General features: G+C 34.4%; 2 protein-coding genes across 2 annotated transcripts in view; both read left to right on the plus strand.

Annotated features, from left to right (window-relative positions):
- LOC134839270 (radial spoke head protein 4 homolog A-like) overlaps nucleotides 1–16867 on the plus strand; it is a 437773-nt gene that overhangs the window by 338811 nt on the left and 82095 nt on the right. The window lies entirely within an intron of this gene.
- On the plus strand, nucleotides 12136–15669 carry LOC134839652 (procathepsin L-like). The gene is made up of 3 exons (XM_063855273.1): nucleotides 12136–12457; nucleotides 13239–13539; nucleotides 14987–15669. Exons 1-3 carry the CDS (start codon nucleotides 12269–12271, stop codon nucleotides 15523–15525), a joined length of 1029 nt encoding a protein of 342 aa, XP_063711343.1. The 5' UTR covers nucleotides 12136–12268; the 3' UTR covers nucleotides 15526–15669.

Genomic DNA, 16867 nt, shown 5'->3' on the forward strand with positions numbered 1-16867 from the left:
CAATTCTAATAGGCATTTGTTTTATTCTCATTTAATTTTTTTCCACAATGTTCTATTATAATCAAATTTTTCTTGTGCAAAAAGTTTGTTTACTCGGATTCGGTTTTTGCAAAACTATGCGTCATAGTATTGGATAATCGGAGTATGAATAGAAAAAACAAACTACCCTGCGACAAAATTGAATAAATTGGATTTTTGTGAAGAAAATTATAGAATTTCATGGATTTTTGTAGAGAAAAAAATGATTGTAAAGATTATTTTATGAAAAAAAAAATCAATTACAATCATTGAAGCGGTTAGTATTTTAAAAACTGGCATCTATAATTGATTTCATTGTCCAATAATTTTGTCATAAAAGTCCAATATAATCTATTATTATTCATGGAACACCAGTGCGGGCGGCCAACTTGAATACAAAATTTTACAAAAATCTACAATAGTTGTGCTTTTTCTTGCAAAAAATGCATCTCATTTTTAAACAATAAGAAAGGTTGTGCGATCTTCTGCAATTTTTTTGCTGTGTTGGCTACGGCTACTGTTTTTGTGGTTTCTGCTATTTTCTATCAGATGCTTAGCAGAATCTCACAACCGAGATAGATGAAATATGTTTCTCCTAATACGAACAATACATATAGAAACTACACAACTGCATAAAAAACAATGTTACTCGAAGTATAGAATTCGTTTTTGAATTTTTTGAATAGGTAGATTAGAGTTATAGTTCAGAAAAAATTGTTTGTGAAAATAATTAGAAAAGATTTGCTGGTGTTTAATCTTATAATAAACTCGTTGTATAGCCATTGGTGACCCGATACCTTTTTTCATAAATCAAGTAGATCAGATTATATTGAAGTTATATTAACTAAAGAGTATGCTCTGGTTCACAGCAACCAAGTTAACTAATAAAATGAAGAATTTCAATGTGCGCACAATTTTGTGTGTGTATGCTCCTGGATTCCAGAGAAAAATCTTAAAACATCTTCCAAAAAGTAAGTGGATTCCACTTACAGAATGCCTTTTGATGGCACGCCTTTTGTCCAAAATTGTCCAATGCCTTTTTTCCACGCCTTTTGTCAGCACAATTGTTTTATGCGGATTCCGCCACAAGCGAGTATAGCTAGTTGTTCTGGATTCCGCAACTGTAAGTGGATTCCGCAAAAATGTAGTGGAATCCGCAAAATATAAGTTGAATTTGCAAATATAAGTGGAATCCGCTAACAAAATGCGGACTCCACTTAAAATTTACGGGTTCCATTAACAATTTGCGGATTTCATTTACAATTTGCGGAATCCGCTTACAGTTGCGGATTCCGCATCAGCTCAATGTAACTATAAACATGTCTTATTATTTGTTTGTGGATCCCACAAATTGTTCTAGATTCCGCAAAAAACAGTTTCGTATTCGAAAAATTTGCCTGTTTTTGGAGCAATTTCGAGCGGTGCAATGGCTTAAGCATTTGCTTGTGGAATCCAAAAGAGCAAAAAAGATCAAAGAAAAGTAGAAATGTTGATTTTGGTCTGATGCAGAATCCGTTTACAATGCACAGAATGGACAGTTTGGCCTCTTAATGGTGATTGCATTGGAAGATGGTTGGAGTAAGATAATAAACGGTCAAAATTGGATACATGCTTCAGATATACATTTCTAATAACTCGAAGTTGAAAATTTAATTCAATTCCCCTTTTCAGATTTTTTCAACAACAACGTTAATAGGGGGTTATAAGTTCAAAACAAAGAATCATTTTTCACGCGTTCAATCTGAGTTTCTTACGGAAACGAACTGCAAAAAAACGTAGAAGTCCCATTACTCCATTTTTCACCCTTTTTTTGGCTGTCTTTTCATAAGAAGCTGGGCAAAAATTCAGAAATGAAATAGTTCATAGAACTCGTTTTATTCCTCTGCACATACATGTAAAATTTCAGAGTCATGTCATTTTTATCTTCCAAGGAGTTCGTTCACGTTCACAAACTTACACCCAAAAAACTTACGTAAATTTTTCAGTTTTAATATGCGTATCGATGGATTATTTTAAAAAGTCAAAAGTCAGAAATTCAGAATTTTGCGCGAAATGCATTTACTTTACATCACCAGGGAACGTTTTGGGTTGTTAAAGAAATGCAGGTCTTGACAAAATGAAACTAGGTTAGCGCTGCTTTGCTTGAATTTTGCAAGATTTGAATTCCTACTATTCTAGGGAAGTTAATAACTCTTAAACTACTTAAACCTTCTGAGATGCTGTCAACACAAACAAGATCTTGTCTGCACCAATAGAAAGAATAAGGATTTGTTTCAGAAATGAACATTGACTGGTAAAATATATTCTCATGCATTGCTTTGGCATTTCGATAAATTTTCTGGACGTCGTTCCCAGTCCCGATACCCCAACTAATGGTCTCGAAGATAAGTAGAGTTCCAGTTCTTCACAGACATCAAAATTCTGCTGGGATCCAAGACTGGAAATGATAGATTGATCAAGCCAATGTCTTTTCTGTAGAAATCCTTAGCTTGGTAACTGTGCCTGAAACAAACCAACAAAAACTGGTACTGACTTTCTCACAGGTTCAAATCTAAAACATCAAATCAAATATAAAACACTAACCTTATATAAGTTAAAAGTTATTGACACTCTTTTTTGAATTAATCAAATGACTCAATTTTAGTTAGTCTTTTAAAACAGTTGAATTGGTTTAAAATGCTTTTCAAATTAATTAGAGAAGCGCCTCAAGTAGTCATAAAAATTGTAAATTTTGATTTCGATGCGAGCAAGCGCAAAGACGAATCAAATCAAAAACATCTTTTACTGATACTTTTAGTTTTGCTTTAGAAATGTTCGGGATTTTTTTTCACAATTTACTCTTTTTAAAAAAAAATTCATGACCCAGAAAAAACTTCAGATATGCGCAAAGTTTTTACTGCGTCCTGTGACTTATCGCCAATATGAGATTCCTTCTATTGGAAGATTCTCACCCGGGCGGAATGAACTTCTGCTCCGGTCGAATTGACATTCTGGCGCCCTTCATTGAAGAAAAGTCGCCCAGGTCAACTGTTATGTCGCTTATTACAACAAAAACACCAAACGTTTTGAAACACTTTTGAAAATTTTCAAAAGCTTGAACTTTTCAATAAAACATAATTAAAAAAAAACATATTTTCACAGCTTTTTTGTTTTTTTTTGAACAATTTACAGTAATTTGCAGTAGTAAATGAGATTAATAAAACTGAGATTTTTGAGCTTATTTCCTTATAACAACGTGAGTACTCATTTTTCGAGTAAATTAACTTTATGAATTCTTTTTGAAAAGTCTCGCATTTTTCATTTCACAAAAAAAAACAAGAATGCCAGCATTAGGACAAAACCCTGCATTATCCAACTGTCACTAATGATATTTTAAGCAAATTTTCCAAAAAATTATTGATAATATTAACCCCTAAAATGTGAAAAAGTGTCCAATGTTTTTGTTCCGACCATTGGTGAACATTGCCGATTCTTTGAGGATTCATTGATTCATTAAAGAAGTTTGCCTTCGAGTGTATTTTTTTCACGCAATCAGACACCACAAGTAATCATCGGCCTGGGTGGAATTATATATCATACTGAAGCTCCACTAGTCATGATTTGAACGACATTTAAAAAAACTCCAAAGTAATTTCCAGTGTCGGAAAAAACGGGATTGAATTTTTAAAAAAGTGCTATTTTTGTCGTCTATTTTTGTCGTTCTATATTTGTTGTCTATTTTTGACCAAATAAATTGAAGATAACTTGTTATTTTGGTCAATTGGCCAAAAAACATAATTTTTCTAACCGCAACTAGTTTTGGCAGCTATATTTGACGCTTTATTGGCAAGAAAATTTTGATAAAATAAAAAGTCTTGTTCAAAATAAAAGAACAAATTTTGAAACCTTTCTTTGATTTTTTGTTTCTTTGTTTGTTAGTCTTTTTTGAAGACAACTGTTGTCGATTATGATAATTTCATTAACTTTTTACGCAACAAGCTTATATTGTTATTATCATACCATGTACAAAAAACGACTTTAATCTGAAGAACTTATTCATTTGAAGTACACTTATTTTCACTTACTTGTCTTCAAGAGTATGGTCGGAACAATCTGTGCTCTTCGCACAGCAACGGCTATCCTTTGCTTCCTTCGTACTCAATATCAACCAAAAAACACACAGTCGACGTCTAGTGCAACAATTTTTTAGAAACAATGAGCTTGCCTCCATTTAACGGGGATCAATTTCTGAGCCAAAATATCTGGCCACATTTGCTACGCGCCGTTATAAATATATTTTGTTGAAAAAAGTTTTTTTGAATTTTCATCCTGCAAAACATTGTCATTTCCCAAAGTGATACAATTCTATATTTCCCATTTGATTCTAGATGTTACAGACAAGAAGATTTAATTTGCCTCTTTTCAACTTGAGATGCGTATTTGAGCAGGTTAAAATGAAGAATTTTTCTCGAGAACTTTTACGGGAGGAGCAGAAAATGTAAATCAGAGTAGAGTGCAATAATTAAATCCTGGAAAAAAATTTCAGTCTAATCAAAAAATCAGTACCCGGAAACTCAAAATGATTAATCAGACTCCTTTGAAAAAATTTTGAACTAGGAATTACTTTAATGAGTAATTCCTAGTTTCAGTACGAATTACTCACGTGTGTAATTCCTCTCAAGTCCTAGGCTCAGAACCCTGTTTTGAGTAAAGTATGAGCGGTCGAAAAAACTAATAACTTTTCTTTGTATGTTTATACTAGAAAGTTTGTTTTACACGTTGTACTCATCTCATGGTTTTATTTAAGCAACCCTGATCCAAAGAGGAGGTCAAATTGTTCGAAAGTCTCACGATACATTACACAGTTTTTTTTAGTTTTTTTTGTGGGTTTCCATCTGGTTTTTCGTTTTGGAAAAATCTGAGAACCTTACTTTGCTTCAGCGCTTTAGTTGGATCATTAAAATTTAGTTTTTTTTGCCAAACTTTGTCAAATTCATTGTTTTTTTTGTGCTGCCGTCAATTATTCCAACTTCAGCCGATATATATTTGATCAGATTCATCGGCCTTGAGGTTTTATCCCATTTTTTCACTTTTTGCACTTTTTGTGGGTATCCTTGGTTTTTTTGATGCGTTGTATGTTTCATATTTGACAACATACAACGCCGCAATGAAACGACAGTGTCATCATATATATATTATATCGTTAAGCTCACTGCATTGAACTGGACGAAACGAAATTGTAATCCGTCCGGATTGGCGAAGTATTATATAATTAAATATTATATCGTTAAGCTCACTGCGTTGAGCTGGTCAATTGACCTTCAATGAGCTTCTAACGAAGAGTCTAAGTTATACCGCTTAGAAATTAAATAAAGAGTTTACAAAACAGTTGTCTTATTTATGCTCTCAGATATAATCATTACTAGTTCACCAATTCGTTCGGATTCGATAATAACATTGAACATACCTCAGGGTATGACATGGCCTAACCAGCAGGATTTACAAAAAACGCACTCAGCATTATTTCATTTTGGGAATGAGCATCAGCGGAGCCTCCGCTAGAATGGAGCAAATTGGTTGCAACCGTAGAACTGGCAGTATTCGCAAAAGAGTGAATAGCGATCCAAAGTTTGCTACGTGAACAACCTGAAGTTACACCGCGAACAGAACCAATCTTAGAAGAAGAAATACAAGGACAAACCAAGGCACAACGGAAAAACAGAGAAGTCAGAAACCAAGAAAAGAACGTAGATTGGGAAAATAGATGTCAAAAAGCAAGAGAAAAAGTGTTATGTGCAACTCAGTAGTCTGGGACGAAGCGGATGCGAGATTACGAAGCTATTTATTCCTTTGCTTAGGCACGGAAGGTCAAAGAAAAGTTCAACAAAAACGACCAGGGTTAAATATCCAAGCTACCTCAACAAGAGGTTAAAACAAGTGCTGGAAGACATATTTATCACACAATGAGTCATAGCATTCCAGTGATACAATTTTATCTGCCGTAAATAAAGAAAAAACGAAATACTCGAACAATTCCACGCGGATCTGGTGGAACTAGCCTCTCACGCAGACTGTGGAAACAGACAAGACAAATGGGTTCGGGATATGTTTACCGCGCACATGAACAACGAAAAAGTTGCAGAGGACCTATTGGCGGAAACAAGAACACCACAGGAAGCATACGAATAGGCAGTTAGACGCGAGAAAGGCATCAAACACAGCAGAACCATGAAATCGAATCCAGTCGGACTCACATCGTCTGCGACAATAAACCAAGAACCAATGGGAGTAGGTCGTGGCGGAATTTTGCCAAATTTTTAGAACAACAATAAAGGAGAATACTCGCGTGGAAGACAAAACACACGAGGAAATCGAAATAGAGGTTCACAGAATTACACTTCTCAAAAACAGTGTTATAAGTGTGCAAAATTATTCGGCCTTAACCACTTACAAACCTGCCCAGCACGGGACAAAATGTGCACGAAATGTGCAAAACGGGGACATTTTGCAACAGTCTGACGCTCAGATAACGTAAATTTCTTTCAAAATAATAATGAAGACGAACCGAGAAACTATAATGAGGATCAACCTCACGAAACAGAAGATAACAACCCAGTAGAATTTGCTGAACTCACGGCACAAAACGGATGAGAAGAATTACAAAGAGACAACTTCCCCATGTTGGCAATTGCAGACGCATTTGAAATCAAGCAAACCGCGAAAATCAGCGACTAAGATTTAAATCGACATATTGTGAAACTCAAAAAAAAAACAGCTGATATACTTGCTTTCGCGGGTTTGGGGAGTCCAATGTCATTTCTGAATAAAACAACATCAAGACAATTACTACAAAATGACATACCATCAATTTTAAAAACATCCCGCCTGAAGATACGGCGCGAAACCCCTTCTGCTATAATGGAAAGATTATCATTCCGAAAGGACGGCTGATTCTGGTAAAAGAATCCGGGTGGTGGAAAATTCAATCGGCCTCAATTATGAGTTAGAATTGGAAAGGCAAAAAAGCATGTAATGAAAAAACAGTTTATCTCGGACGTCACACCGATTCAACAGAAGGGAAGACGTATTCCGATCCATCTGCAGGAAAGGGTGGAAAAACGAACTAAGCAAACTAATAGACCAGAAACATGTTACAAAATTGGAACAGTATTGAGACAAACAACACATCAGCCCGATTGAAATAACAGTAAAGAAAGACCAAGCAGTAAAACTGGCGTTAGAATTAAAGAAAATCGATAAATTCAATCACGAGAACAAATACCAGATTCCAAACATCGATTTACTACTAGACAACATCGCACAAACGATAAAATCCGACACAAAAGAACAAACATTGTTCTCATCTTTTGATAGATTCTACGCTTATTCAAAAAACCCTCTTGATAAAAAAACGAGAGAACAATGCAATTTTAGTCTCATTGGAGATTACGCCACGGGAACATACCATTTTTAAACATGATTCTACGGCCTCACAGATATGCCGGCCGAAGTCCAAAAAGCAATTGATCTGATTTAAATTAATTTTTAAAATACATATGCGTATCTAGACGAAATATTGATCATCGCAAAAGGTTCAATAGATCTACATAGAGATACATTGCAAAAAAAAGTCTCCAAAGACTGGACGAAGAAAATCTCGCGATATCATTGGATAAATGTAAATTCGCATGCAAACAAATTGAATGGCTTGAGTTTCACTTTGATAGCCAAGGCACAACAACTTTAACAATGAAAACAGACGCCATCGAAACAAATTGGGCATTTTTACAAAAAAATGACAAAACTATGATAAGTTTTGAATTTTTGATGTTTTTTGTACCATTGATTATTATTGATTTTTTGCGTATCAATTTTATTTAAAAAAATAATTGAACAATACGTTATTGCATGTTTGAAATATCTAGGAGTTCAATGCAACTGCTAAATTGAATTTTCATAAGTGCTTTGCTCCTGTACAAAATAATGTTATACGTTTTTAAAGAATTTTTTCCAATTGAGTCCAAACTTAACAGTTAATATTAGCCGATAGAAGGTATGTTTAATCACTCTTTTGTTATGGAAGTTTAGTTTATGCAAAACTGAAAAACCAAACTTACAATTCCATAGCCTAAATAGAATAATTGCTTAGAAGCACAAAACGGAGTCGATCGCTGAAATGCCGCAGAAAAAAAACTAATGCCATTAGAGGCTTTTTTGTGTACGAGATTTTAAAATAACGGGGAAACTATTCGATGACATAACCAAGATAAACCTTGGACAATTGAATTAGAGCTGATCACAATTTATACAAAAAAAACAACAAATCAGATGTAAGCATCAGATAGAATTAATCTCACCGTTGTGGGTTGATTGCATCTTAAGTTCGATTATTTTAAGATTAAAGCGCTTGCGATTAGCATGCGTTAACAAACCAAAACACAATTTTTTTTTCGGGTAAACAACTAAAATAACAGAATCACTTGAATGATTTTACCTATGGTTCAAATGAAATCCAAAGTCAGCTGTTAAATTGAGCATTTGACGAAGAGGTAACGCTCATGCCTGCAAAAACAAAGATCAATGATTCGAATCACGCCATTGCCTGTTTTTTTTTTGGAAGCAGGCCATTCTTCGCAAGCCAAAGTTTTTTGTCGATTTCTGTTTGCCTGCTTCTTTTGTGTCAGCATAGTTACCGCAGCACCAAATCTGCCTAAATTTTGGGCAGTTTCCAATCGAGTGTAAAAGCAATTCCTTGTTTTACGGTTTTGGTAATTACCTACAAATGCTATTCTCTGATTTTTTTTCCAGTTGTGGCCAGCTGTGCTTTTTTATTATTTTTCGCAAGTTGTTGTTTTTAAAAATTCAGGAAGGTTCTGTCCATTTAGTGGATTGGTAACACCTATGCTAAAAACGACAAATCTCAGAAGTTCGAATTCAACTGTGACTGGTTTTTTGTCGAAACTCAAGTTATTCGAAAAATCTACACTTTCATGTTTGCTAATTTCTGTCGGCTTAGCTTCCGCAGAAAAGTTTGGTTTCTTTTTAGCAATTTGAAAGCTTTTTGTAAGGTTTCCTCTTTTTTTTTCGTTTTCCAATTTTTGACCTATTGATCATTTGCTGGTAATCATAGTCATACATTTTTGTTTCGTGAAAGATGCAAAACTTCGCTTCGCCTCCTTGTTTTTAGTTTTCTGCCAAATGGGTCAATTTTTTGAAAAAGATGTCTCCAATTCACAAATTTTGAAAAAATGTATTGCAGAAACTACAATTTTGTCGGTCATGGCTTAGAGTTTCTTTGTTGAAACCACGAAATTTGTTTTGTGGTTTTTACTTAATGCGTTGAAAACGCTACCCAAGAAAATGAGAACACAATTTTATGAAAGTTACTGCTGAGTACTGGATTGAAAGGAGTTTGTACATTTAACAAAAGTTTTACTGATAAAACAATCTATTGGATCTGAGAATAAAAATGTGTTATTGCTCTCCGCTTTAATTCATGGTGTTCTCCCAGATATTTCAAACTTGCTTTAAAAAAAACTTTTATAAACAATTTTGTAACTAGACATAATAAAACAATTTATTATGATTTTGGTTACCTCTTTTAGTAATTTATATTTTATTGAAGGTCTCGCTGAAAAAAAAAAGTTTTTAGCATGCATGTTTTATGTTTTTTTTTGTTATCTCTTCAGGACAAAAATTGCATAAAATGCAAAGTAAAGACTGTCCAAAGATTGCCCATAGCGTTTGCTGGGGGATCAATCATAGTTAGGCCCTAATTTTCAAAATGCAATATTGCACAAGATTGATTATGAATGTAACACTTCCGTTTTACTGCTTGGCAAATGTTCTTCTCAAACAAAAAATTGCAAGCATGGGAGGGTTTGAGGGGTGGGGGCGGGAGGGGGTTTAAACGCTTTCTCTGTGAGGGATTTGACCTCCTTACCAATCGAAAGGTCCCTCTTCAAAATATTTAATGATTTTCATTTTCGACCCACTAACCCTAAAATTTTTCTCAGCGCCGCTATGTTCAAATTTTGAAGAGACGCGCACGCCCAAAGAAAGGTTTTTTGTCAAAATTTTACGAAAGTAGCATTTTTTTCCTGTATAGTTTCTTTAAAATTTGGCTTTATCAAAATAAAGTCTTTCTAGTGTCCTGGAAGTGCTCGAAGAAACAATTTGGTTGACTTAAAAAAAAGAAATTTAACGTCTTCTGTAAACAAAAAAGGATTTTTGAAAAATATTCGTTACATTTTGTCTTGATAGCTTCATGTTTTTTTTGTTATATGTTGATATATTGCAGATTTGTCTATTAGTTGATTAGTTTCTTGGAAAAAAAGGAGTAAATATAAACAAAAAAAGGCTGAAAAAACACTGTTGGTAAAGCGCAATCATAGACGAGACGTTAACGGTGAATCCGAACCTTTGCTTATAGTAAGTAGGAGAAGCCAAGCTACAAAGTGATTTTCATCAACTTTCAATTTGTTTTTGCGTTTTAATCAGGAGAAAAAGGACTAATTTTGATAATAATTTTGTCCTCCAATGCACAGGGCTCGAGGTACTTAGAATCCCGTTCAAGCCTGAAGGTTCCTGTATACTTCTCATTGGCAAGCGCTATTAAATCTGAATTCATAATTTTTCAGAACAACATTTCGTTCTTCAAATCACCTGAACCATATGATAGTCTTCCTTAAAAAAGAGTTTTTTGGCTCCTCCGTTTCACTCCGCTTCGAAGTAACGACTACGTCTGGGACAGCAAAAATTCCAAATCGGGCACAACCTGATTTTATCAAAATGGAAATAGTCCGTTTTCATAAAAAAATTGCCCATCATCAGTCTAACTTATTTGCCCCATCAAGGAGTGTTCTTCTGCTTTATGAATTTTTTTGTTTGATTTACCTATTCAATTTTTCAAATTACTGGCATTTTTTTCTTTCAAAAATTAAATATGCTTGAATAGTTTTGGCTGATGTTTTATTGGCTCACTGAACTTGGCTCACTGCAAAAGCGAAGCTCCCTCTGGAAAATTGCAGAATCATAAAAAGTTATGAATTACAGAACGTTTTAGCTCCACATATTCATGACAATGGTTTAGTTTCTTTCTCAACTGAAATGTACCATTTTTTTTGACATCATTGCCACTCGTCAAGGTTATGAGTACTTATTTCACGAGTTACGAGGCCAAAAAGTTATTTTGTGAATTGTAAGTGGTTTCCGCAAAAAAACAGCTTTCGTTAACTTTCGATTGTTCTTGAATTTCCTTCAATCGTGCAGACAAAATGTTCACTTGTTTAAGGATTTGTGTCTGGATTCCAGAAACCTACAAACACATCCCTATGCGTCGGCGATTGTAAAACCGGATCTGATTTTTCAATTAGGACTTCTTTCGAGACAAAATTAGTAAACATTTTCAATGATGTTTTCTCTTTTTCGACAATTTTTGTATTTTTCAATTAGTGGTTTTTGTTTCAATTTTTTTTGCCCGTAATGTTTGTGTAATGTTTGTGTTTTATCACAAGTGGCGTAGTTTTTATTTCGTTTCTATGTATCATTAATCTCTAGGAGTCGAATGAGTCGAAAATGCTTCACTAGCCAATGAGTCGAAATGCTTCAAAGAGTATGGGTTTTTTTATGGCTTTCAATTCAATACAAAAAATAGTTTTGAAAATAGTTTCATCTAAAATAGTTTTGAAATCTCGATTTTGCTTGAAACCATGGAAAAACTACCAAAATTTGCTAATAATTGCCTAAACTGATAACTTGTAGTTTGATTAAAATGATCACATTTGTAATTTGATTAAAAGTTAACAATCAAACCAAAAAGTTTTAGTTCAAATTTGCAGAAAATTTTGAGGCAAGCTGCAAGTTTTTCTCTTCAGGTTCTACGCCCTAATCTGTCAACACAATTGATTGATTAAGATTCGAAGTGATCGCAATTTTATCTTTTATTTGTCAAAGAACGCGTTTTTTTCTTCCAAAGAAGCTAGTATTGACTTTCTAGTCACTGAAAGCTTGGTTTGTGACGATAAATAACCAAAAATCTCTGCCTCAAACCTTGCCAAACTTTCAATTATAAAGCTTTTGTTTAACAAGTGGTGCCAATTCAACATGATGTTTAAATATGCACTCCTTATCAAATTTCGGGGGGTTTTCAAAAACGGTTTGAGCGCATATCTAAGTCCACTAAGTTCAGCAGATAAGACCATAAATACGAAATCAGTATAACTTCTGTAACTTTTCTTGCCCAGAACAATTATAGTTTCTCCACTTCAATATGAATTTGGCAATCTTGAGTGTGGTGTTCGTACTTTTTTCGGTGTCCTTAGCCGAGCTGCCAAAGAGTTCTTCGGAAACTCCAGACGCCAAAATTTGGGAGGCCTGGAAGGCCAAATATGGAAAAACTTACGCTTCGGTGGAAGAGGAATCCTATCGTTTTGAAGTGTGGCTCAAAAAACTCACTAAGGTATAAAAACTTTGCTTTTGTGGATTATAGATATTGGCTAAAAGTAGGATAAATAAGAGCAAAAAACAGACCGAACAGTGAACCAATTACTTTCTTTTGAAAAACTAGCCAAATTTTCTCAAAGGGGCGGGCGGGGGGCGTTGAGCGAAGCGATTTTTTAAATACATTTGATTTTCAAAAAAAAATTTCGACGCTTTTTTAGGTCGACCAAAACAAGTTTCCGAGCGCCCGCAGATTACTGTTAAGGCCCTACTTGGACAAAATTTTGGGCACTTTTTGGAAAATTTGAACTAAAAAACCGCATTTTTTCGGCGCGCGCTCCACCTCAAAATGACTATATAATGGCACTGAAGGCGCTTTTAGAAAATTTATATGGTCGGTCGGCCAAATTTGGTTTTCTTAAAAAGTACTAATAGGAGACCCTTTGGGTCGGAAGGGGGTCGAATCCCATAAATAAAGGCCTCCACCATAACCCCCGCCCGCCCCCTACAGTAAAGGACAGGTTCAAAATAAATAGCTGGATCATTGCTTGTTGTATTTTGAAAAATATTTATAATTTGTTTCAAAGCCAAACGTTTTGGTGAAAAAATTGTAAAACTTGAGCTTGAGTAAAATTTCATCTGGCACAGTAACTTATTAACAAAAGCTATTTTAGTAGCATGTACAATTGAATGAAAAGTAAATGACTATTTTGTGGATTATAGTTTTCAAATTTAATACATGCGCTATACTCAAAATTACCAAGCATTGTAACATATCACCAGATTTTTTAAATTTGCAGATAAGCAAGCACAATATTGGACATGATATGGGAATCTTTTCGAAAAAGAAGTCTTTGAACAAGTTTGCCGACCTCCCCTTTGACGAGTTCAAGGCTAAATATCTTGGTCTTAAATCAAACGGCTACCCTAGACCTGCTAGACGTGAGAGAATTGAACCTCTTGGTGACCTTCCTGAATCGTTGAACTTGACAGCAATGGGATATGTGACTTCTGTGAAAGACCAAGGGGTATGCGGAAGCTGTTGGTCCTTTGCTACCACCGGGTTGATCGAAGGACTACTATTTAGACAAAGCAATGGAGGTTAGCTGATTGTAGTTTCAAGACTAGCAATTTTTCACTAATTTCAGTTTCTAATTTACTAGATTGAAGGTTGTTTGACATCAAGAGTTTGAAGATTTTCACCGCTTTGTATGGAAATAAGTTTCCGTATCTTTTGTCTTCGAGGACAAAAAAATAATCAAACCATTTGAAATGTACAGCATAAATTTTCGACGCTAACTTTACTGACAATCGAATAGGCAACTGGTGAAAAATTTAAATATTGACAAGATTTTTTTAAAAAAAATTTGAAACAAACAGTTTTCACTAACTATTTCGATTCTATGCTGAATTTTTTTAAATTGCTTATTCGATTTATACGTTTTTCTTTGTTTCGTAAGTTTTGTCCTGATTCGTTTGCTTGTGAGACTACTGACAAAGAAACTACATGAAAAATAGGCGCCAGAAGAACAAAAACGGTTTTATTTTTAGACAGGGTCCAAGTGAGTCTGGTCTTTTTTGCCACGATGTACGATGTCTTCCTCATCTGTAAATTGCAGCGAATTATCTGTTTTAACACCCATATATTTAAAACGTTTAGTAAAATTTAATTATTAACATGCTAGAAAATTTCATAGCCAAGCAAAGTTAACCATAGAGTACATTAACTTTTCTGAAGCTAATTGATAGACAGTTTCGCAAGCATCAGTCGTTTTTTGTCTTTTGACGATTGTGTTTAAAATCAACATTTTTTTCTCGGTTTTTAAAAAAAGAAGACTGGTACTGACCTCCGCTAAATACGAAATTCAGATTTCGCAAAAAAATATCAATTCTTCTGATGTAAAATAAACGAGCAGAAGTAGAACATCCTGAGACCTGTGCAACTCAATACGCTTTACTTTGTTCACTTAATTTTTTTCAGACTTTTCAACATATTGTTGTCGATTAGAAAAAATATCAGGAATTTAAACTTTTGACGTTTACCAAAAAAAAATATTTGCGCTCGGTATTTTTAGAAAAATTATTTATGAAAGGAAACAGTTCCACTATTTTTTTTGCTATTTTTATATAAACTCAGTAACGCGTAAAAGTGCATAGATTTCTGAATGCTTTTCAAGGAGACTAAACCTTTTTGTTATTCTAGCGTGAGATGTTATTATGAAAATCTTTTTTATAGATTGCTTTTCATTTTTAAAACTTCGAAATGTTTTCTGCTTTTTTGCAAGAATCTAGATTTCACTATTGTAATTTTTTTAAAATAAATATAACACCGTCTTGAGTGTTTTTTGGAAAAGAGCAGAACGAGGATGAAAAATTTGACCAAATAAATCATTTAATGCATCAAATACTATATAAGTTGTTTTAAAAACGTGGTTATTTTGCATTATAGTTGAATCGCATTATAGCTTTGCATTATAGCATCATAGTTTAACCTTCATGAAGCTCTAGTGCGGGTAAGATTTTTATGAGTTTCATTTTTTTGTTCTAGATAGACTTCCGTCTCTGAGCCAACAGTACCTTCTGTCATGTGACACGGAAACTCTCAATAAGGGATGCGACGGAGGCTGGCCAGCTTTGGGAACCGCTTTCCTCGCGCAAAATGGTGCTGTTCTTGAGGCAGACTACCCGTACGTTTCTGGGGATGATGGCTATGTTCCAGAATGCGAGTATCATAACTATACTACAAAATTGCCGGTCAATATCAATGGTTTTGGCTTTGTCTGGATGGACGAGGAGGATTTGAAGCTCGCTCTTGTGAAATACGGACCACTTAGCATCGGAATCGAGGCAACCGATGAATTTCAGGATTACGGGGAAACGGAGGGAGTGTTCTATGACAGTACCTGCAAAAAAGTAGGCGCCAACCACGCGATGCTTGTGGTCGGCTACGGAAGCCTCGACGGCGAGGATTATTGGTTGGTGAAAAATAGCTATGGCCAGGACTGGGGAATGGACGGCTACATTTTGATGGCACGAAACTATAGCAATATGTGCGGAATTGCAACTGCTGCTCTTTATGTGTACTGATTTCGATCGAAGAAGAACCCGAATAAACATCTCGAAAACTTGAAACTCAACAAAAATGCATATTCAATGTCCATCAATCAAAACATTTCCCCAGGTTTTAAAGCTTGATTTTCATATACAAAAAATTAATATTTCCCAAAATCATCATTTTAGAGCACACATCACAAGGATTTTTTCAGCAGCCTCGGTCACCAATCAAAAAAGCGGTCACCAATCAAAATGGAAACTTTCAATTTACAAAATAGACATGCTCAAACAGCATCGAAAATGACATTTAAAGGAATGAAAGACGCTACTATGAACCATAATGCTTTTATTTAAAAGGATCCGTTCCGTCTATTCTGAAGATAATTCATCGCACGGCTTGCTTCTGATTTAATTTTCTAGAAAAACTGAAACCAACTATTTTTTGGCAATTTTAGCAAAACTGTAGCAATTAAAATTATGTGAAATCCAACTCCAAAAGTAATGCATTTTCTATGTAAAATCTAAGCAGCAAATAGACGAATAGACAAAAAAGCATTAATAGGTAAAACCAAAAAAAATGAAAGATTTTAACTTAACATTTTAATTTTTATTTGCTGCGGGTTATTTTGAAATATTTCCCAGATTTATCCTTCTTTTTAAGCAAAACCAAATCTTTTGCAAAACTCTTTGATTTCAACGAGCAAATGAACAATTTTCTTCCACGTCTTTGTTTTCTTTGCAGCTATTAACGCCATAGGATTGAAAATTTGACACATTATATATGAAGTTATTTGGAAGTAACTATCTGGATCGAAATTTAAGAACTCTTATTTTGAAGGCGTAAATTAGCTACTTATTTATAACTTGTTATAAGCTTAAGATCATGGTTTTAATAAAAATTTGAACTTCATCTGACATAATGTGCGCGCTTGTTCGAAATCTTATTTTTTTCGCGGAATCTACTTTCAAAAACAACACACGGCTAGGGTGAATATTCTAGGGTGGGTCATATACGGGCGAAAATTGATAAGTGGATCTTGCAGTCTTATCAGCGTTCACTTTAGTTGAATTTGAATTGAACAACAATGATATTTTCATTTCCCTAAAAATCAACTGGTTTTTAAAATTGTTTAAAAACTCAGTCTAAATTTCTTTTCCTTTGAATGCACAGTAAGTTAAAGCAATTGTCGTATTGTATTAGACACAGTTGCTAATTGCTACACTGCCTCCGGGGACCGACTTTTCCCCTGACCGACCTTTTACCAGAACTTTGTTTGTTTCAAAACTTTGTTTGTTTTTGATTTTTTTTCGATCTGAACTAATTTTGAATTGAATTTTAGCAAAGTAAGGGGTAAAAATCGAGGCGAAAATTTAA

Source organism: Symsagittifera roscoffensis, chromosome 2 (assembly GCF_963678635.1).
Source record: "Symsagittifera roscoffensis chromosome 2, txSymRosc1.1, whole genome shotgun sequence".
Taxonomy (NCBI): Eukaryota; Metazoa; Xenacoelomorpha; order Acoela; family Convolutidae; genus Symsagittifera; species Symsagittifera roscoffensis.

Coding starts and splice junctions, on each gene's coding strand:
- LOC134839652 (XM_063855273.1), top strand. CDS start 12,269: ATGAATTTGGCAATCTTGAGTGTGGTGTTCGTACTTTTTTCGGTGTCC. Junction 12,458..13,238: donor GGCTCAAAAAACTCACTAAG/GTATAAAAACTT, acceptor TTAAATTTGCAG/ATAAGCAAGCACAATATTGG. Junction 13,540..14,986: donor ATTTAGACAAAGCAATGGAG/GTTAGCTGATTG, acceptor TTTTTGTTCTAG/ATAGACTTCCGTCTCTGAGC.